At 38.0% G+C, this 22,887-nt stretch overlaps 1 protein-coding gene across 1 annotated transcript; it reads left to right on the top strand.

Moving 5' to 3' along the window:
* Positions 1–145: 145 nt before the first annotated feature.
* On the top strand, positions 146–21,013 carry PSMG2 (proteasome assembly chaperone 2). Its single transcript, XM_045457945.1, has 7 exons — positions 146–326; positions 3,484–3,655; positions 7,242–7,300; positions 10,660–10,778; positions 11,634–11,807; positions 19,762–19,882; positions 20,706–21,013. Exons 1-7 carry the CDS (start codon positions 270–272, stop codon positions 20,802–20,804), a joined length of 801 nt encoding a protein of 266 aa, XP_045313901.1. The 5' UTR covers positions 146–269; the 3' UTR covers positions 20,805–21,013.
* The last annotated feature ends 1,874 nt before the right edge of the window (positions 21,014–22,887 follow it).

Below are 22,887 nucleotides of genomic sequence, written 5' to 3'. Positions count from 1 at the left end.
GCCCTGCCCTGCCGGGGTCTCCGCAGGCGCTGCCGACCCCCATCTCTTCCCCACTCGCGGGCCCCTTCCGCACTGCGGACCGGCAGGTAGCTGGACGGGCCCTTCAGGACCCCACGCCGAGCGACTCCACGGCCCCGCCCTGCCCCCGTCGCTAGGGGCTCTGGGGACTCCAGCGAGCGGACGCAGCGCGTCGCTCGCGCTTTCGCGCTCGCGTCGCCTGCGTTTCCTCTAGGTCAGTGCTCGCCCAGTCCTTCCATTTCGGTGCGACCATGTTTGTTCCCTGCGGAGATTCTGTCCCCGACCTCGCTGGCTTCACCTTCCTAATGGTGAGTCCCAGCTTTCTCGAGCTCCGCCTGCTTGGCTTGGGGTGCTGTCTGTCGGGAGGCGCCTGGGGGGCCGCCACCGCGCCTCGAGGTCTTTCACTCGCCCTGGGACAGAAGACGGTGCTTGCTTAAAACGGAGAGGTTGTCGCTGGAGTCCGGGCTGCAGAAAGAATCTTTGTTGGCGCTATCACCAAACGTTTCTGAGACTAGAGTTCGTAGTCTTAACTGTAAAACGTAATGTGTTTGATTATTATTGGTAACGTTGTACATAGGTTGTGCGGGCCATCTTCTTTTCGTTGTATCCTAGAAAATCTTTTTTTCCAGCTAGTAGCAGAGCCTTTCTTAAGCTGGCAGGGCTTTGTCATTAACCAGATAACTACAGAAAAGGAAACCTTGCCAGTACCTAACACACGGTTTTATTGCTCCTAAAATTGCCCATATTCAGTCACTGTTTCAATAAACAGTCTATTAGAATAAGACTAGGTCCTTGTCCTCAAGGAGTGTCCAGTTTAGTTGGAAACACACGTAAATCAATAAGGGCAATAAATGCTAGGATAGCACTTTGTAAAGGGCACAGAAGAACCCTAGAATTTGTTGGGAGGGGGAGGGACACAGGGACCCGTTAAAAAAAAAAAAAAGCTTCATATGTGGAATCTGGAAAAAAAAAAAAAACTTTATAGATAAAGAGAACAGGTTGGTGGTTGCTAGAGGCAGATGAGAATGAGAGCTGCTTGGATGAAATAGATGAAGGTAGTCAAAAGGTACAACTCTACAGTTATAAGTAAGTCCTGGGGATGTAATGTACAGCATGGTGACTGTAATTAATAGTACTGTAGTGTATATTTGAAATTTGCTAAGAGAGTAGATATTAAAAGTTCTCATTACAAGGGGTGCCTGGGCAGCTCAGTTAACTCTGACTTCGGCTTAGGTCATGATCTCACAGTTTGTGAGTTCAAGCCCCACATCTGGCTCTGTGCTGACAGCTCAGAGCCTGGAGCCTACTTTGGATTCTGTGTGTGTCTCTCTCTGTCTTGAAAATAAATAAAACATTAAAACATTCTTTTAAAAAGTTCTCATTACAAGAAAAATTTGTATCTGATTGATGTTAAGTAAACATTGTGGTAATCATTTCACAATATGTGTGTATATATATATATCAGCTGATATATGTTTATACCTGAAACTGATACACTGTTATATGTCAGTTATATCTTAATTTTTTAAATGATGATAATCACTTTTGGGCAATTCTCACCTTAATGCATGCAAGAAATATCAGTGAATGCTAAAATTTGTGATGATGTACTGTTGAAGGAAATTTTGTAGTATTTCATAGTATCTCTGAAAAATATTTGTTAATCACAAAAGAGAAAAGCATCCTTCCAGGAGATATCTGGCAGAAGAAAAAAAAAAAGATTCGTGGGGAAAGTAATGTCTAAGACATTATTGGCGGTAACCTTGACCGTTATCAGTAAAGTGGCAAAGGGAGGGAAGCCATATTGGAGTGGGCTGAATAAGTGGAAGAAGAGATAGAGAATATATGTATGTATTTGTTCATTAATTCAGAGATAAAGTGCCTGAATGCTTGTGCTTTAGTGGACAGCTGTTGGGAATTTTGGTTATGGAGAGACACCAAGAAGTGAGGTGGTAGCTAGGGGAGTATGTAGGATCAAGGGAGGGTATTTTAGAAGGAAAGATTATACCCTCCTTGGGAAGGGTAAGGGAATTACAGAAGATAACCAGGAGATTAGTAGATGAGAGCAATGAGAAGTGGGAGACCACTCTGAGGGACCCAGAAAAATAAGAGGAAATGGAGATGGGGGAAGCAATTGCTAGAAGAATGCAAAGGAAGGGCTATATTAAAGAGATAAGTAGAATCAATAAAAATTAGCCATGTATTATAAGTAGTTAGTAGGAGAAAAGGAAGAAGTTTTTTAGTTTAGGTAATTGAGTAATTGTTTCACTTTTGAAATACAAAACATGAGGACAAGTTTGGGCAACAGTTTAGTTTTGTACATGTTGAATGTGCATTGCCTATGAGAGAATCGTGGGGAGATATCCATTAGTCTCTGGAGTTGAGATAAATGTTCTGGGTGATAGGTAGAGGTTTGGCAGTTGGACTGTTTGAAGTCATGGGGGTAAATATGTGTGTGTGTTCAACGTAAAAAGAAGCTGACTCTAACCTTTATGCACTAACAAAGCAAAGGGAAAGATGACCCAAGAAGCCTTTATACTTGCTTTCCCACTGCATGAAGTGTTTTTTTCCCTGGTCTTCGTATGGCTGTCTTCCTTAAGTCTCCCAGGTCTATAGTTGACTGGTCACCTAAAGTCTTTCCTTGATCACCCTGTTTAAAATTGCAACCAAACACATATACACTCTCACTTAATTTTTCTCCATAGCACTTACCTCTGTATATAGGCATATCTCAAAGATATTGTGGGTTTGGTTTCAGATCACAGCAATAAAGTGAATATCACAATAAAGCCAGTCAGATGAATTTTTTGGTTTCCCAGTGGATGTGAAAATTATGTTTATACTATAATGTATTAAGTTTGCATTATGTCTAAAAAGACAATGTACATACCTTAATTTTAAAATATGTTATTGCTAAACAATGCTGGCCATCATCTGAGCTTTTGGTGAGTCATAATCACCATAGATCAAATGATAACAAATATAATAATAATGAAAAAGTTTGAAATATTGAGAGAATTACCAAATTGTGACAAACACAAAGTGAACAAATGCTGTTGGAAAAATGGTGCCAAAAGACCTGCTTGAGGCTGGGTTGCCACAGACATTCAAGTGCCATAAAATAAAGTATGCCTGTATTTCACTATTTTATTATATTTAACTACTCCCTTACTAGAATGAGAGTTCCACGAGGCAGGAATTTTTATCCGTTTGTCTTCCTGCATTCCTAGTGCTTAGAGCAATGATTGGCACGTAGTCGGTTTTCAATAAGGTGTTAAACCAATAGTCTCCAAAGTAGAGGAAGCCCCTGCTGACACCTTGTTGAAGCTAATGCAAAGAGTCCATATTTAGTTCTGATGCACCTGAGCATAACCATTCAGATGTAGTCCTGTGATTATTGTCTTCTGTCTAAGCTTTTAAAAGTGCTGCTAATTTTGATTACTTAATGAACATTTTTTATTTCAGCCAGCAGTATCTGTTGGAAATGTTGGCCAGCTTGCAATAGATTTGATTATTTCTACACTGAATATGTGTAAGATTGGTTACTTCTATACTGATTGTCTTGTGCCAATGGTTGGAAACAATCCATATGCAACTGCAGAAGAAAATTCAACAGAACTCAGTATAAATGCTGAAGGTATGTAAGGTTTTGCATGTTTTATTCTCTTACAAGGAAGAGTTGTTTTAAATCAGAAATAGATTCAATGGATATTGTTTTATAGCATATATTTATTTAGTGCCAGTTTTGTGCAGTATTTATGACCTGGTCATATCGTCCTATTGTACATCATGGTTTTAGTTCTTAGTCTTTTCTAAATGGCAGCTCCTAAGATGACTGTACTTATATTTTTTACTAGAATTTGAGATTTCCTTTTTTTTTTTTTTTAACATAAAGGTTTTTTGTCCTTCTTTTATCCTCAGTTTTAATTTCTGATCTTTCTGGCAAGTATAAGCACCACTAATACTAGAGAAAGGGGTAAAGAGAATTCCACCGAGCTCAGTCCTGTATGTTTAACATGTGCTACCTTACGTAGGCCTGATAGTTATCCTCTCATGTTATTATAGAATCCATAATAATATAATATTGATAAGGCTCAGAGAATTGAGTTGCCTAATACTATTAGTAGGCATAGGCTTTTACCATGCCATAAATCTCCATAATTCCTCATTGCACTGTCATGTTTGTTATAATTGGGGAACACAGTTGACATTGCCGTGACCACTGTGTTTATAATACAGAACTGCTCTGAGTGAGTGGGGGAAAGCTATTGATCATGAAGCACAGGAGCACCCACTTGCTTCGTTTGATGACAAGGTGCTCTGTCGGCTTCTCAGTGTTCTGTTTACCATAAGACTGAATTCTTCTATTGCCTTAAAGGATAAAGTACTAGAAATAGTAGAACTAGAATTTATATACTTCCACTAATGATAACTATCATTTTATATGAGCTGAGCACTGTGTGCATTTACATGTATTAATCCATTTAATCCTCACAACTACTCTATAGGTAGTCTTATAGGTGAGGAAACCATTGTACAAAGAAGTTAAGGTCACATGACTAATAATTGGTGTACCTGAGTTTCTAATCAAGGCTCTGGCCCCTGAGACCTGTTTCTTAAGCACCACACCACCCTGATGGACCTTCACACTAGTGGAAGACTCACTGGCTTTTCTCTGACACAAACTCACAACAAGTCAATTGGCTATGTCCTTTAATCTACTTTATCTATTTTTAAGATGAGGTATTTTGAAATAAATTATAGATATCATGACATTCCACCTCTAAATATGTAAGTATTTGTCTTTTTAAAGAACGTTTTTTTTATAGCTAAAATACTATCACATTTAACAAAATTAGTAATTTCTTAATATCTTAACTATACCCTATCCATATTCAGACTGTTCCAGTTTACCCCAAAATGTCCTTCGAAATTAGTTTGTCTAAACCAAGACCCACTAGGGGCACCTGGCTGGCTCTGTTGGTTAAGCACAGAGCCTGGAGCCTGTTTTGAATTCTGTGTCTCCCTACTGCCCCCCACTCACACACTGTCTCTCTTTCTCTCTTTCAAAAATAAATAAACATTAAAAAATAATAATAAAAAAATAAACTAAGACCCACCATAGTACTTCTGATTGTTATGCCTCCGAAATTTTTTACTGTAGAGCAGTCTCTTTTTTTTTTTTAATCCCTTCATGAAACTAATTTATTGAGGAAACAACTAGATCCATTGTCCTATTGAATGTCCTATCTTCTGCATATGTCTTATAACTTCCTTGTAGTGTCATTTATCTTGGTCCCCTAGTGTCTGTATTTTCTGTAACTTCTTAGATCTAAAGCCTTGATTAGATAAAAGCTACATATTTTATACCAGAAAACATGAAAGGTGATGTTGCTTTTGTATTGTATCACCTCAGAAGAGAAAAGTAATGGGAAGCAGGATCTTAAAAAAGATTTTCCTGATACACTGATGATGAATATGAGTGCTAATATTGTAGGAGGTGGTATATCTTACACTTTGCTCACTCTCTACAGATGTATCCTCTTCCCATTAAGTCTGTTGAATTGCATTAAATGTGCACATCAGAGATAGATTACAGGCCTAAGTGGCTCACGTTTTAGTCCCTTTCCCCTAAATTTGTGCTCTTTTCCCTAATTCCTAAATTTCTGCTCTTACCTCCTTTGTCCTGAAAATACCTGGAGGTCATTAGGCTTGCTGCTGCAGCATAGCCCCTAGTCACTACCCCAGTCCAACACTCCCCAAAAGAGCTATAGCTGGAGAGACATGATCTGCCAAAGGATTTACTGGAGTCTGGGTTATTTGTAAATTATTTTACAGTAACTAAAATTTTACTCTTTAGCACAGTGGCCTAATCATGCCTCTAAGAAACTCCATATTTTGTCCTTGGTTCTCATTCTCAGAGGTGAGGTTGGGCAGGGACATGTTAAGCATCAGTACAGTAGGCCCCCTTGTAGAATGTGAGTGAAGGTTGTGGATCCTTTTCCTTGAAGAAGAGCACACACCTTGACTCAGAAAATTTTACATATTATCTTGCATGTTATCTTTCAAAAACTTCTAAAGAACACAAATGTACCTATTCCAGGGATTTTATTATATGGCTAACATTCTCTTGCATTTTATTCCTTCTCTAAATCCCAATGAGTGTTGCTCTTCTCCAGAGAGAAGAGGGGAGAATAACTTTTTTTTTTTTTTAAAGAGAGAGAGAGAGAGCAGGGGCGCCTGGGTGGCTCAGTCGGTTAAGCGTCCGACTTAGGCTCAGGTCGTGGTCTTACGGTCCGTGAGTTTGAGCCCTGTGTCAGGCTCTCCTGATAGCTGAGAGCCTGGAGCCTGCTTCAGATTCTTTGTCTCCCTTTCTCTTTGCCTTTCCCCTGTTCTCACTCTGTCTCTCTCTTTCTTTTTCTCAAAAATAAATAAACATTAAAAAAAAAAAAAAAGCATGTGTGAGGGATAGGGGCAGAGGGAGAGAGAGAATCCTAAGCAGGCTCCCACTCAGCACAGAGCCTGACTTGGGGTTCGATCTTACAACCCTGGGATCATGACCAGAGCCAAAATCAAGAGTTGGATACTCAACCAACTAAGCTACCCAAGTGCCCCTTTTTGTTTTTTGTTTGTTTTTAGCTAAGAACATTCTTTTTTTTTTTTTTATGTTTTATTTATTTTTTTGAGAGATTGTGCAGGTGGGGGGGGGCAGGCAGAGAGAGAGAGAGAAGGATACAGGATCCGAAGCAGGCTCTGCGCTGACAGGCTGACAGCAGAGAGCCCAATGTGGGGCTTGAACTCACAAACTGAGATCATGACCTGAGCCAAAGTAAGACACTCAACCGACTGAGCCACCCAGGCACCCCTTAAATAAAAACATTCTTAAGAATGATTTCATGTGTCATAACACCAGAAGTTTCTGGGGAATTCTTCCCTGATTCTACAATCACAGTCAGAAGAAATATAATTTTATATTTTCTTAACAGTTAACCTTTCAGAAATGAATCTGTTATATAGAATAAAGCCCACAGGTGCATTTTAAGGTACTTCTAAAATGTTCTATTTTAACTGAATGATATAGTTCATATGTTTTATATTTAATTATTGAAAATATTAGGTATAAAATTTCTTACAATTCAATTTTAGCTTTTATGTTAGTAATTTCACTTGTATAACTCCATCATTTTAACTCTCATGATTTCATTTTCTTTTTGTCTTTGTAGTATATTCATTGCCTTCAAAGAAGCTAGTGGCTCTTCAGTTAAGATCCATTTTTATTAAGGTTAGTATATTTGTCTTTTTAAGTTGATTGAAGTGAAATATAATGAGAAAATACTAAGTATTATTAAGAATTAAGATTCAAAACTCAGTTCTGCTCTTTTTACTGTATGTACAGTTAAGAAAAGTCTGATTCTATAGAGAACCAATCTTAGAATAGGTGTTACCATCATTTACTGATTGATTATATTGAAAGGAAATGAGGCATACTGTTTGGATCTTATATATTCCCAATTTAGGTAACATGGGTGAAAACATTTAAACAAATGAATATTTTGGATTTAGTCCATTTGTATTACATTTCAACCAGTGACATCTACATATAAATTATGTACATGTCAAAATAAATTCTGAATCTAACTTCTTTCCTCTTCCACCACTACCACTCTTGTCCAAATCACTGCCTTCTCTCCTACCCCTAATTCTGTTCTTGCTCTGCCCACTTCCATAAATACCTAATTGTCTGCAGATAGCACCACCAGTTATCCTTTAAACCTAAATCAAATCCATCACTTCTCTTTTCAGACCCTCTGGTGGTTTCCTGTTTTCATCCCAGTGAACTCCCAGCCCTTACTGTGACTTATTAGGCTCTACCTCTGTGCTGGTATGGTAGCCACTATCCACATGTAGCTATTTAAATTTTGATTCATAAACTAAAATAAAATTAAAAATTCAGTTCCTCCTTCACACTAGCCACATTTGAAGTTCTCCATAGCCATGTGTGGCAAGCAGCTGCCATAAAGAGCACTTCCATTATCACAGAGAGTTCTCTTGGACAACTGCTTTACTTAATCGAACTTAGAGCCATTCCTGTTTGCTCATTACTGGTTTCCTTCTTTCATTAACCCTGCTTTAGCCACACTGGTCTCCCTGTGTTGTTCAGACAGATTAAACTCACTCCCATCTCAGAGTCTTTACATTATTTTCTCTGCCTGGAATAGTTTTCTTCTAGATACCTAAATGGTTTTCTTCCTTCAGTCCTTGCTTAAATGCTGCCTCATCAGAAAGGCCTCCCCTGACTACCCTATTGTCTTATCCTGGGGTGGTTTTCTTCACAATTCATCACTACTTAGAGTATCATATATTTGTTTATTATCTACCTCTAATATAAAGTAAGTATTCTGAGAGAAGTGACAGTGTATCACTCATTCTCATATCCCCAGCTTCTAGAAAAGTATGTAGCATGTAGAGGAGCTCTTAGTAAATGTTGGTTGAGTCGATTAAGGTACCATCTGTTAAGAAGGTCAGAAAATTACCAGCTTTCTGTTGCCTCTCCCACATACTCCATCTTAGTTATGTTATTATGTAAATGGAATCTCATGGCATGTACTTTATGTCTAGCTTCCTTTACTCAACATTCTGTTAGTGAGGTCCATCCATGTAGTTCGAAGGAGAGGTAGTTTGTTCATTCTCACCTCTATGTGGGATTCTGTTGTATAAATAAGCTATAATTTATCCATTGTACTGTTAATGGAATGTTAGATTTTTTTCTAGTTTGAGACAACTGTGAATAGTGCTATGATTATTTTAATATTCGTATTAGATTCACTCTTTACTGTCTTTAGTTAACAATACCATACCCAAAGTTTTGCAGTGAGAGTTGCTAATATTTTTCCATTATGCTATGTGGCTTTTTCTGTTCTCTTCCTAATACCAGTGTAAGTTCAAGAATTAAGAAAGACAGGGGGGACGCCTGGGTGGCGCAGTCGGTTAAGCGTCCGACTTCAGCCAGGTCACGATCTCGCGGTCCGTGAGTTCGAGCCCCGCGTCAGGCTCTGGGCTGATGGCTCGGAGCCTGGAGCCTGTTTCCGATTCTGTGTCTCCCTCTCTCTCTGCGCCTCCCCCATTCATGCTCTGTCTCTCTCTGTCCCAAAAATAAATAAACGTTGAAAAAAAAAAAAAAAATTAAAAAAAAAAAAATTTAAAAAAAAAAAAAAAAAAGAAAGACAGGGGCGCCTGGGTGGCGCAGTCGGTTAAGCGTCCGACTTCAGCCAGGTCACGATCTCGCGGTCCATGAGTTTGAGCCCCGCGTCGGGCTCTGGGCTGATGGCTCAGAGCCTGGAGCCTGTTTCCGATTCTGTGTCTCCCTCTCTCTCTGCCCCTCCCCTGTTCATGCTCTGTCTCTCTCTGTCCCAAAAATAAATAATAAACGTTGAAAAAAAAAAAAATTAAAAAAAAAAAAAAAAGAATTAAGAAAGACAAACATGTCTGAATGAAATTTTTGGTAGACGGGAATAGTGATTTCAAAATAGCTAACATTTATTGAGCATTGATTTCTTCACACCAATATGGCTGTGAGTACTTTATATATATATTACTCTACATAAGCATCTCGACAGTGTGACAAAGCAGGTATTAACATTATCCTCATTTGTAAAATGAGATTTCAGAAAACTGAAACACAGTTTTTTAATTTAATCAGGCTGTACCATCTCCCTAGTTGAAGAACTAGCTATTTCTTATCTGCATTTTAAATTTTATTGAATAATTATTTAATAGCGGTCTGTGAGAAGAATTTCCATAAAGTAATTTTCCCCCCAAAATTGTATAATCCACTTCCCAGATTAACCAACTGTTAATATCTTGCCATACCTGCTTGATTCTCTCTCTCTGCATGTGCATACAGTTTCCTTCTGCCAAATAATCCAAAAGTAGGCTGGTGATGTTATGATATTTTACCCATAAATAGTTCAGCATGTATCTCTCCTTCATGACATTCTCCTTCACAACCACAGCAGCATTATCACACCTAAGAAAATCAGCTCTTAATGAATTATTCAGTAGTATCATAAGACATATTCAAATTTCCCCAATTGTCCCCAAAATATTCTTCAGTTTTGGAACCTTCAGTCAAGGTTCACATGTTACATTTGGCTGTAACATCTTTTTAGTTGTTAGCCTTTGACGTAGAAGTGGCCTCCTTTTTCTGTTCTTCATAGTATTCACTCTTCGAGGATTCATGCCAGATGTTCAGCATCCTAGATTCACCTAATCATTTCCTGATCAGATTCAGGTCAGAAATTTCGAGCAAGAAGATCTCATAGATGACCATGTGATAGTTTTTAAGTAACGATAGATTAAGTAGAGAACTGGGAAATTTTCCTTTGTCCATCAGCATAGAATTTTTTTGAAACTAGATTTCTTGTGATTTATTTCTTAATTGTAAAGCTACAATAAACAATTCATTGCTCTTCGTCTCTCACCTTCAGTTTAAGGACAGAAAAGTGGAAGTAAAAATAATTATAATTTTAATACATAAATTATCATCACATAAAGCTAATAAAATATTTTATATAATACTCTTATTATATGCTAAGATTTAACTTTTAGACTTTCTTTTTATTCTTTCAATGGTATACGAAGTATAAATCAAAGCCATTCTGTGAAAAACTGCTTTCCTGGGTGAAAAGTAGTAACTGTGCCAAAGTTATTGTTCTTTCAAGCAGTCATTCATATCACCGTAATGACCTACAGCTTCGCAGGTATGTTTTTGCCTTTGAAAAGTTTTGTTTTGATTTATGCAATATTATGATGGTGTCTCTATTAAAAAGCTAAAATAAGTTTTAAAAGTTATGTATATTTTTACCTCCCCTCTCTGGAATTTAGAAAGATGATAAAGTCAGGAGATAGGAGGGAGTATGGTTAGTAGTGTTATGGTTGAGGCAGAAGGAAGGCTTTGGTGTAAAGATATAGATTGTTCTGGAACTGTGCTTCGGTTGTTTGGTATGGTGTGTGGTGACATTACAGAGCTGAGCTGATAAAGAGAAAGAGGAGAGATTCATTGGATGATTTTTGGAAAATTGAATTCATATTTCTATTTATTCAGTCATTGCAGAAATCCAGTTGCCTCTAAGTATAAATCAGGTATGTCACACTGAATTCCTAAATATAAGGCAAAGTATCCAAGAGATAGAAATATAAACTATTTCATTATCATTTCCGCACCTATAAAATCATGATGAAAAGCATTAGCCAAGACTAACCTTTCAAAACTGGAGCTAATTTCTAGGAATCTCACAATAAACATACAATTCTAGGAATCTCACAAAAGTCCTCTTGGCCAGAAGGGAGCATAGCTTGTGGGAAATGGATTATCTTCATGCTGACCTTGCCTTAGTTTAAGTTGGCCTGGGTCCTTATGCTCTCTCCTAAGTGTGTAAATAGCAAGCCAGAGCAATATTTTTATATGCTATTCTTCCGTAGACTGCTGAAACTTGTGCTTTGCTTTTGCAACAAAATACACATGGAACAAATAGTATTTGCTAAAAGAACTGATACTTGCCTTAATGTTCAAATTTATTATGTTTTTAAAAACTGAATTATATGATTGCTTCTAGTACTCCCTTCAGATACCTGCTTACACCTTTCTTGCAAAAAACTGTTCAAAATAAAATAAAGAGCCTGAACTGGGAAGAAATGGAAAAAAGCCCATGCATTCCTGAAATAGATGATTCTGAGTTTTGTATCCGTATTCCTGGAGGAGGTATCACAAAAACACTCTATGATGAAGGGTGAGTTTGTCTGTTTGTTCATTTGTTCCCCCACCTTATTTAAAAATGAAAGTAGGAAGGGCTGGCTCAGGCCGTAGAATGTGTGACTCTTTGATCTCTGGGGTCACCAGTTCAAGGCTCACATTGGGTGTGGAGCCTACTTAAAAATAATGAAAGTAAGATAAGTGGGAGAGTGTGTTGGGATTACTTATCAGAACTTTGAGAATATGTTTATATATTTACACATCACATAATTTAAGTGTGGTAAAATATACGTAACATTAAATTTAACCATTTTTAAGTGTACAATTAAGTGGCATTAATGCATTTACGGTGTTGTATATCCATCACCATCTGTCCACTTTCAGAACTTTGTCATCGTTCTAAACAGAGAATCTGTACTCATTAAATAATAACTCCTACTTATTTCTGCAAAGCCCATACTAATATCCTCACTTTCATTTCTGATTTTAGTAATTTGAGTTTTCTTTTATTCTTAGTAAATTTTGTTGATCTTTTCAAATAACTACTTTTGGTTTTATTGATTTTCTCTATTGTTTTTCTGTTTTCTATTTATCTCCACTCTAATCTTCATTATTCCCTTTCTTCTGGTAACTCCAGGTTTAGTTTCCCTTTCTTATTATAGTTCCTAAGATGGAAACTTAGGTCATCAATCTGAGAAATTTCTTCTTTTTAAATACATGCGTTTACAGCTGAAACTTTTCCTTGTACTCTACTTTAGCTGCAACTCTTAAATTCAGCATGTTGTTTTCATTTTCTTTCTCCTGTATTTTTCTGATTTCCCATGTGATTTCTTCTTTGACCTATTTCTTCCTTGACTGTATTAATTTCCATATATTTGTGAATTTTCTGGTTTTCCTTCTGTTGTTGAGTCCTAGTGTCATTCTACTATGATTGAAAAAGACACTTTGTATGATTTTCATCTTTTTAATTTATCAAATCTTATTTTGTGCCCTACCAAAGGTCTGTCCTGGAGAATGTTTCATGTGCACCCAAGAAAAATGTGTATTCTGCTTGTGTTGAGTGGGATGTTCTGTATACATCTGTTAGGTTTAATGGGTGTATGGTGTTGTGTAAGTCCCTCTATTTCATTATGAATCAGTCCGTTTGTTCCATTATTGAATGTGGGGTGTTGAAGTCTCCCAACTGTTATTGTAGCCCTGTGTCTAATTCTCCCTTCAATTCTATGTCTGCTTATATATTTTGGGGCTCTTGTTTTGTGAATATATCTTTGTATTTATCACATCTTCTTGGTGAATTGGCCCTTTTATTCAATATATAATGGCTTTCTCCATCTCTTATAACAGTTTTTGATATTTTGTCTGATATTTTTACAGCCACCCTGCTCTCTTTTGGTTACTATTTGTGTGGAATATCTTTTTCCATCTTTTCATTTTCAAACTATGTGTGTCCTTATATTCAAAGTGAGTCTCTTGTAGACGGTAAATAGATCATTTTTTTAATCCATTCTGCTAGTCTATGTCGTTTGATTAGAAAGTTTAATCCATTTGCATTAAAAGTAATTACTAATGAAGGACTTGTTATTCTGCTATTTGTTTTCTGTATGTCTTATACCTTTTTTGTTCTTCATTTACTGCTTTACTGCCACCTTTTTTATAGGGACATCTTTTGATTCTCTTCACATTTCCTTTTGTGTATATTCTAAAGATACTTGCTTTATGGTTTCCATGGTGAGTGCATGGAACATTCTTAAGTTATAACAGTCTGAGTTGATACTAACTTCAGTTGCATACAAAAACTACTACTGGTCACACTATCTCCCCCCAACCCATTATGATATTGTCACAAATTACATCTTTATATATTATATGCCCAATAACAGATTTATAGTTATTTTTGTGCATTTTTCTTTTAAATTCTCTGCAGTCGCTCTTGATTGATCTTTGAGAATCACTAACAGCAGGCAAGTGAAAGTAAAGGAGGAAACTAGAAAGAGATCTTTTTTTCTTTAAGCCCCTTTTTGTAAATTGACTTTTATGACTTATATGATGGCCCAATCTGCCATCAGATTTGTAGACACTTACACTATCCCCATTTTTGCCTGCCTTCTCCCTTAGCTTCCTGTTTCATATGACCCAAGGCTAAATTTAGGGCTAACCAGTAGGCCTTGCTGTATGCTTCAACTCCCTCTGACTTTTCCTCCTTGCTAGGAGTTGATTTGCCTGGTGGGTTCATGGAAAACAGAGCCAACGGTGTTTAGAAGGTGGCTTCTACTGCTAGTCTACTCCCTGCTCTCCCATGAGGAGACATGAATAAGGAGCACCACTTGTGCTGTCAGTGGTGGCTCTAGAGAAGTGGGCAGAGCTAACCTTAGAAAAAAATTATGTCCCCGTTACCATTGCTGAAAGTCCACCAAAAATCTGCCTCCTTACTTAACATAATAAATTTCAAGAGTATATTCCTAGCCTTGCAAAGTAGAATGACTGGTTTGCTTGCTCTGAAATCTGCATTGTGATTTCTATATGACCTGAAGAAGTCATAATAGTAACATAAGTAGTAGTCATGGTGTTAGCAAATTATGTGCCTGGTACTTTCTGTGCACCTTACATGTATTAAATTATTTAATTCTCATACTGACCTTATAGACGTGCTATTAACTACATGTTATAAACAAAAAAATTGAAGGGCTGCAAGGTTAAATAACTGCTAAAAGCCATATGAGTAACGTGTGGCAGAGCCAAGATTCAAACGTAGGCATCCGGCCCCAAATTCTGCACTTTTAACCACTTCACTCTAGAGCTAGCACTCATGGTCCAGGATCATAGTGAGCTTTATTCTTTGTCTAAAAGTTGAGCCTTTTCCTTGTTATTTGTAATTATTTATGCCCCTGCTTCTTTCTGAAATATCTAAGACTTCTGTCAGAAAGGTTACAGGCATTTCAGCTTGTTTTCCCAATACACCTTGTTTTGTCCATTTCTGGCCATACTTGTGTACCATTCCAGCTTTCTCTTTTTCCCTTAAGACCTGCTCATTTCTTTTCACTTTTCTTTTTTTCCAGTCTGTCACCCATTCGTGTTTTTACTTCTTTTCCTGTCTAGCTTATTGCTCATCATGTAAAATATCACTTCAACTATTCTTTTACCACAGCCTGGAAGCCATGGCTATGTAATCATTCTGTGGCCTGCCCTGCAAACCACCAGCTTTCAGTCCTTCTTTTGCTTCATTCAGGCCACATCATTTGTAGCCTAGACTGCTGTTAGTCTGATTGGGGTGTCATAGCAAAATAAAATCAGCAGGGTGGCTTAAACCACAAAAATTAATTTGCTCACAGTTCTAGAGGCTAGAAGTCTGAGATTGGGGAGCCAGCATGGTTGAGTTCTGGTGAAGGCCCTCTTCCTAGCTTGCAAATGGCTGCCTTCTGGCCGTATCTTCAGATAGCAGAGACCTCTGATTCCTTCTCTCCTTACAGAGCCACAGTGCTGTCAGATTAGGGCCCTACCCTTATGACTTGGTTTACTCTCAATTACCTGTGCAGGTCCCATCTCCAGATGGAATTGCATTGGGGGTTAGGGCTTCAGCATATGAGTTTTGGAGGGATGTGAGTTTAGTCTGTAGCTGCTGCCATCAAGATCTCTTGATTGATTCCCCCGCCTCCTTCATTATGACTCCGTTTAATCCATCTTCAGTATTGCTAAAATCAACCTTCTGAAATTCAGAACTGGGGCACCTGGGTGGTTCAGTCAGTTAAGTGTCCAGCTTTGGCTCAGGTGATGATAACACAGTTCGTGAGTTCGAGCCCTGCGTCAGGCTCTGTGCTGACAGCTCAGAGCCTGGAGACTGCTTCAGATTTTGTGTCTCCCTCTTTCTCTGACCCCCCCCCCCCCCGGGCTCACACTCTGTCTCTCTCTCAAAAATAAACATTAAAAAAAAATTGAAAAATAAAATTCAGAACTGATCACAACATTCCCAGAGTAAAATCCATCAGCAGTGGGGTGCCTGGGTGGTTTAGTCGGTTAAGCATCTGACTTCAGCTCAGGTCATAATCTCACAGTTTGTGAGTTCGGGCCTCGTGTTGGGCTCTGTGCTGACAGTTCGGAGCCTGGAGCCTGCTTCAGATTCTGTGTCTCCCTCTCTCTGACCCTCCCCCATTCATGCTCTTTCTCTGTCTCAAAAATAAACATCAAAAAAAAATTTTTTTTTTTTTTAAATCCATCAGCAGTTTTACTTGCTTTGTGCAGAATCTGGTTCATATTTCTTAATGTGTCATATAAGGCCCTGCAGGATCTCCTTGCCTGGCTCATTCCTTGGTGCCCTGGACTCCAGCTAAACTACTAGCAGTCACGGTTTCCTAAAAGCTGTCTCATTCTTCCTTGCCTTGTCCCATGTACTTTCTCCTATTGTCTCCCTTGCAAAAACCAACCCAGTTTCTAAGAGTCACCTCGTACAGCACTCTTCTGTGTCCTTACATGCTTCTCCCTTCTGCACAAGGAAGTTACTACTCTCTTTGTATTCCCACGGCTCTCTGCACCTTCACCCTGACTGCTTAGTTCTTTACAAATTAGCCTCCTCCATTTGCTCCACTCAGTGTTAGAGTAATGATCTCAGACTTGCCATCTTGCCATAAGCAACTGGAAATTGGACAAAATTAATGAAACAACTGTTTTTCAGACTTGGACACCAGGCAGCACATAGTTGTGATCCCTGAGAGAAGGCAAATAAAGTCCTACAATTGCCCCCAACTTTCTGCTTGGAGATATTTTCTGGACTACAACACAGGGAGGGGGAGGGAACCTGAGCAGACCAGTCTTGCTGAGTTGAGGAGACAGATATCAGCATTGGGGAATGCTAGGACACTCGGAAAGTACAAGGCAGAGAACCATAGAAGGACTATTCAGAAGAGCTGTAGGGGTCTCTCTGAGTCTTTGAAGTCTAAGCCACACATGTGTAGGGTAAAATTCTGTGAGACCAAAGAATAACTTCTGGGTAGTTGTAAACTTGCCCACACAGTTAGCAACGGTAGCAAAATATTATAAAAGTTAGACATAGTCATCATAGAATATTTGGAAAATATAAAATAGTCCAAAGAAACTATATTTATAATACTGAGTTTTGGGGTGCCTGGGTGGCTCAGTTGGTTAAGTGTCCAGCTCTTGATTTCAGGCTCAGGTCATAATCTCACAGTTGTGATGAGATTGAACCCTGCATCAGGCTTCGTGCTGGGCATGGAGCCTGCTTAAGATTTTCTTTCTCTCTCTCTCTCTCTTTCTCTCTTTCTCTCTCTCTCTCTCTCTCTTTCTCTCTTTCTCTCCCTCTCTCTTTCTCCGCACCCCCCCCTCGCCCCTCTCCCCTTGCATGCACACATGCTCTTTCTCTCCCTGTCTCTCCCCACCTCCCCATATATATGTATATATATATATATACACGTATATATACGTATATATATATGTGTGTGTGTGTGTATATAACGTATCAGAAGTAACTACCATTACTAATTTTTCATTTGTTCTCTTCCCAACTCCTTTAAAAATATATCTGAATTGGGGCGCCTGGGTGGCGCAGTCGGTTAAGCGTCCGACTTCAGCCAGGTCACGATCTCTCGGTACGGGAGTTCAAGCCCCGCGTCGGTCTCTGGGCTGATGGCTCAGAGCCTGGAGCCTGTTTCCGATTCTGTGTCTCCCTCTCTCTCTGCCCCTCCCCCGTTCATGCTCTGTCTCTCTCTGTCCCAAAAATAAATAAATGTTGAAAAAAAAAATTTTTTTAAAAATATATCTGAATTAAATGTACATATCTGCAAGATATACCATGTCTACCTTTATAACTTTACAGTTCATCCTGTTTAAAAATGTTTCTCACAAAATCAATTTTCTTTTAATTTTCTAACACACATCTTTTATTCTCTTATAATCAAACCCTTGTTCAATGTTCAGTGTAATTATACATTCACTGCAATAAAGAATTTTTGAAATTGAAAAAAAACTCATCATAGAGCTTATATAATTTTGAATCCTTTTTTTTCTTCCTCAGTGCACATCATGAATATTTGCTAAATTTTTTGTAACATATATGTTTTGCCTTCCCATTATGAGAACAAATATATATTCTGATCTCTGGAAAAAATAATATTAGTTACTCTAATAATAAGGGGTGGCAGTGGTGTGGCTGACCTGAAATCCCATATATTTAATGGGAATAGAAGTGCATTTATAATTTAATAATGGATGTGTCTAGGTTTTTAATGTCACAAAGTAATAAAATTAGTCATTCTCTACTTTTCATTTTTAGAGAGGTCCAGAGGATGGTATTAAAACTATTATGCTACTCTTTGTGTTACAAACTAGTAGTGGAGGCACTGTAAATTCAAGACCATACTTCTTCATTTTTTAAGGTCGAGCTTTGAAAATGAAGGCACAGCCAGGGAGGCCAGCTAGCCTCCTCTAGGCAGGATCCATTTCTAAGGAATGTGTAGGATCTGGAATCTTCTGAGTCATCACAGCTCACAGTGCTTCCATACAAAGCTTGAGAGCCTCTACTACATACGGAGATGATGTAATTTGCTGACAACTTCCAATTTCTAATATTTAGAGACTGAGATGCTATGTTAGCCTCTCCTAGTACATCTGAGACTTCTGAACCTCCCTATTAGAGTCTTCTCCACATCTGATATCCCCTGCTTAGGAACCCAACTCACTTTATTTCTGAACCTCTCTATCAGTCATGTGCTCTCAAGTTTTAGCATCATATTTTTCTCCTAGTTTTTGATTTTAGCGTATTAGAAAATATTTTTGCTTTTGTTGGCACACAGGAAGCTTTTTGCATTGATTTACCTCCATCTCATCACTAGCTTGAGACATTTTTTTTTTTTTTTTTTAACGTTTATTTATTTTTGAGACAGAGAGAGACAGAGCATGAACAGGGGAGGGGCAGAGAGAGAGGGAGACACAGAATCTGAAACAGGCTCCAGGCTCTGAGCTGTCAGCACAGAGCCCGACACGGGGCTCGAACTCACGGGCCGCAAGATCGTGACCTGAGCCGAAGTCGGCCGCTTAACCGACTGAGCCACCCAGGCGCCCCCAGAGACATTTATAGCAAATAGGAGACTGTTTTGGAGTCAGAAAGACTCAGGTTCAAGTCCCACCTCTGCTACTTCCCAGATACAGAACTTTGAGCATGTTAAATATGCTTCAAGCCCTTTAAACTTCAGTTACTTCATCATACTGGCTAACACATTCATAGTATTGACTATGTATTGAGCATTGTGTTAACCACTTTCCTCTACTGCCTCCTTTATATGTCCCAACAACCTGTGAGGTAAGTTCTGTTGTGTTCCCTCTTTTACATATGAGACACACTGAAGCTCTGATTAAGTAACTTACCTGACATGTCTGGTAAGCAGCAGAGCTAGAATTTGAATCCAGGCATTCTGTCTGTGTTCCCATTATTCCAAACTGATTCATTTATAAAATGGAGATAATTACAACTTCCTCAAGGATTGCTGAGGGATTGAATTATAAAATATGCAGACAGTCCTTAGCACATAATAAATCACTCAGTAGATAGAATCTGTAAGAAATAGCAATAAGTCTTTTTCCCTTTATTCTATTCCACACTTTTCCTTCACTGCTTTAGATTATTAATAACAAGGGTATTATTTTCTTTCAGTCTCTTTGCTATGGTGCTTCTGAAAATCACTGTCTCTACAGCAGATCTGGAGAGTAGATCAGAACATTTTTCAGTGCGGATGTTTTTTCATGCAGCCCTGTGTGATACACAAATTTACATATGCCCATGGTGGGCATTAATTACATGGCTTCTAGTTCTATCCCCACAAATACCATACATCTGGGGCAAGGGGGATAAATAAGTGATCTTATTAGGTGGCATCTTCTCCTTGCCTAAAACCTGGCAGATCGTCTTAGCTATAAAAACAGGCACACTGGAATCCGGGTCTTATATCAGTAGAAGAATACTTAATTTTTCTCTGTATTTATTATAGCTGTTCTAAAGAAATTCCAATGGTGGTTCTGCTGAAATTTGTGTCAGAAGGAGACAATATCCCAGATGCTCTAGGTCTTGTTGAATATCTTAATGAATGGCTTCAGATAATCAAACCATGTGTAAGTTTTACTACATTTAAGCCTCTGATTTCTCCAGTTATGTATTTGTAAACTTGTATTTTATATTTTATATAAGTAGGCCAAATAAGTGAAAATTTGATACATCTTTATGTAAAATTTAGTTTAGCTCAGCTTTTGAAAAGATAACAGAGTATTTAACCAACCAGTTATCTACAGTTGTTTCATTAAAGCTGATTTTCCAAAAAAGGAAAACTTTTAAGTACTTCATGGTATTAATTGGTCACATTGCATTAATCATACCAGACATATTTTTACAAGAATAAACAAATTTCTTTCAAATTCAGGATTTTTTTTTTTCAGGAAAGCAAAAGATATTTATGTAAGCAATACTGTAACTATTAAATACATATTATAATTAAAATACTTTTCTCTGTTATAAGAGCATTACACCCAGGGAAATAGGCATAATAGAAGCACTGTAAGGCTGCTTTATATGATAGGTACTGTTTTTTAATTCATGCTTTTGCTAGGAACAAATTGATACAAATCACATAGCACTGATTTTTTTTTAATTTTTTTACCTCAGTTCCCTTCAAATTTGATTTTACTGGATGGACTTCACCCATAGCCTTTCTGGCATATCTTTATGATTTGGAACTTAAGGAAATCTGTCTTCAGTTAATATAGAGACATGGAAATTTATTGCTTTGTTTTTACTTACAGTGAAACACAACTAAAAGTGTCAAAGTCAAAAAGAGCAGAAACAAAAGAAACTAGAGAAGGGGTCTTATGCTACTTAAATGTGAAAAGGGGATTTGGTGGTAAAGTTGAAGGATTAAACTTTTTTTTTTTTTTTTTTCAGTTACAGTGTGATGACCCCACAGCATCTGCCTTGCAGTGGAAAATGCCAAGTTCATGGAGATTACTCTTTGGCAGTGGTCTTCCTCCTGCACTTTTTTGATCTGTTTTCAGTTTTAGAACTTATGTCTCAAGGTACTTACTACCAACACAACTGTTAAACAAATATTATCTGAGAATGTATTAGGAAATAAATCTTTTCACAGAAAATCTCAAAAAAAAATGGATTAACAAAAAGTTGTTTTGCCATGCATTTCAGTATTTACAACAAATGTAAATTTTGTACAATAAAATATTTCCTAAGTAACTTTATTTGAAATGTGTCCTTTTTTTTTTTTTAAGTTTATTTTGAGAGAGAGAAAGCAAGCAAGCACGAATAGGGGAGGGGCAGAGAGAGAAGGAGGAAGAGAATCCCAAGCAGGCTCTCCTGCCAGCACAGAACCTTATGTGGGGGCTTGAACTCACGAACCCATGAGATCTCGACCTAAGCCAAAATCCGGAGCTGGACACTTAACCAACTGAGCCACCTAGGGGCCCCTCTTTTGTTTTTTATTAACTCAGACTTCTGTATTAGTTTCCCATTTCTGCTATAATAAATTACCACAAACCTAGTGGCTTAAAACAATACAATTTATTATCTGGTAATTCTAGAAGTCAGAGGAATCCAAAATTAGTCCTCACTGGGCTAAAATCAAATCTCCAGGAACCAATACCAAGAAAATGGGAATCTATTAATTACATGACAAAGAATTGAAATTAATTGTCTTAAGGAAGCACAATGATCTACAGAAGAGCACAGACAACTAAATGAATCAAGACAACAATGCGTGAACAAAAAGAATATTGAAGAGAAACTGAAAACAAAAAACCATATGGAGTTCTAAAAAATTTTTCACAGGAGTTCAAGAGCAGATTTGATCAAGCAGAGAAAAGAATCAGCAATTCTGACCATTGAAATTATCAGATCAGAAGAATAAAAACAAAAGTGGAGCAAGCCTAAGGGACCTATAAAATAGTATAAAATGGACAAATATATGCATTATGAGAGTTCCAGAAGGAGAAAAGAGAAAGGGACAAAAATTAGAAGAAGTAAAGACTGAAAACTTCCCTGATCTGAGGAAGGAAATGGACATCCACATTTGAGAAGCTCAAAGAACTCCAGATAGAATGAACCTAAATAGCCCCACTCCCAAGACACTATGGGGAAAAATAAAACTGTCAAAAGTCAAAGACAAAAGAATCTTGAAAGTTGCAGGAGAAAAATGACTCATCACATGTAAGTGAGCCCCCACAAGATAATGAGTGGGTATCTCAGCAGAAAACTTAAACACCAGAAGGGAGTGGCTGAGAGATGTTAGCAACATGAAAACATACAGAAATATAAAACTCTGGTAAAAGTAAATGGCCAAAAGCAGAATCCTATATTGCTGTGATGGTGGTCTGTAATGTACTTTTAGTTCTGGTATAGACTTTAGAAGACAAAAGCATTAAAAATTACTATAACTAGGGGCACCTGGGTGGCTCAGCTGAGTGTCCAACTTTGGCTCAGGTCACAACCTCCATGGTTTGTGAGTTCGAGCCCTGCGTTCGGCTCTGTGTTGACAGCTCGGAGCCTGGAGCTTGCTTTGGATTCTGTGTCTCCCTCTCTTCTCTGCCCCTCCCCTGCTTGCATTCTCTTTCTCTCTAAATGTTAAAAAAAATTTTTTAAAAGGGGTACCTGGGTGGCTCAGTTGGTTGAGTGTCCAACTTTGGCTCAGGTCACGATCTCCATGGTTTGTGAGTTTGAGCCCCACGTCGGGCTCTGTGCTGACCGCTTAGAGCCTGGAGCCTGCTTTGGATTCTGTGTCTCTCTCTCTGCCCCTAACCCACTCACGTTCTGTCTCTGTCTCTCTCAAAAATAAACATTAAAAAAATAACAAATTTAAAAAAATTACTATATCTAAAACTATATTAATAGATAAATATATAAAGATATAACTTGTGAATCAAAAAGGGGGTGGAAAGATGTAGAAGAATAGAGTTTTTGTATATGATTAAAGTTAGGTTACCCGCATAAAATGGATTGTTACAACTGTAAAATGTCTTATGTAAGTCCTGCAGTAACCACAAAGAAAATGTTACCAAACCCAATTTCAGCTGCCTGTTGCCTGAAAGATCACCCAACAGAGGAGTTTTTATTAGAAAGG

Source organism: Leopardus geoffroyi, chromosome D3, assembly GCF_018350155.1.
Source record: "Leopardus geoffroyi isolate Oge1 chromosome D3, O.geoffroyi_Oge1_pat1.0, whole genome shotgun sequence".
NCBI classification, from domain to species: domain Eukaryota; kingdom Metazoa; phylum Chordata; class Mammalia; order Carnivora; family Felidae; genus Leopardus; species Leopardus geoffroyi.
Note: the sequence above shows the minus strand (reverse complement) of the source record. Positions and strands in the feature narration are given on the sequence as shown.

What these genes read in the sequence shown, in the direction of transcription:
- PSMG2 (XM_045457945.1), top strand. Translation starts at nt 270, where the DNA reads ATGTTTGTTCCCTGCGGAGATTCTGTCCCCGACCTCGCTGGCTTCACC. An exon ending in CTGGCTTCACCTTCCTAATG is followed by an intron (nt 327 to 3,483) that starts GTGAGTCCCAGC and finishes TTTTTATTTCAG; the next exon opens with CCAGCAGTATCTGTTGGAAA. An exon ending in ACTCAGTATAAATGCTGAAG is followed by an intron (nt 3,656 to 7,241) that starts GTATGTAAGGTT and finishes TTGTCTTTGTAG; the next exon opens with TATATTCATTGCCTTCAAAG.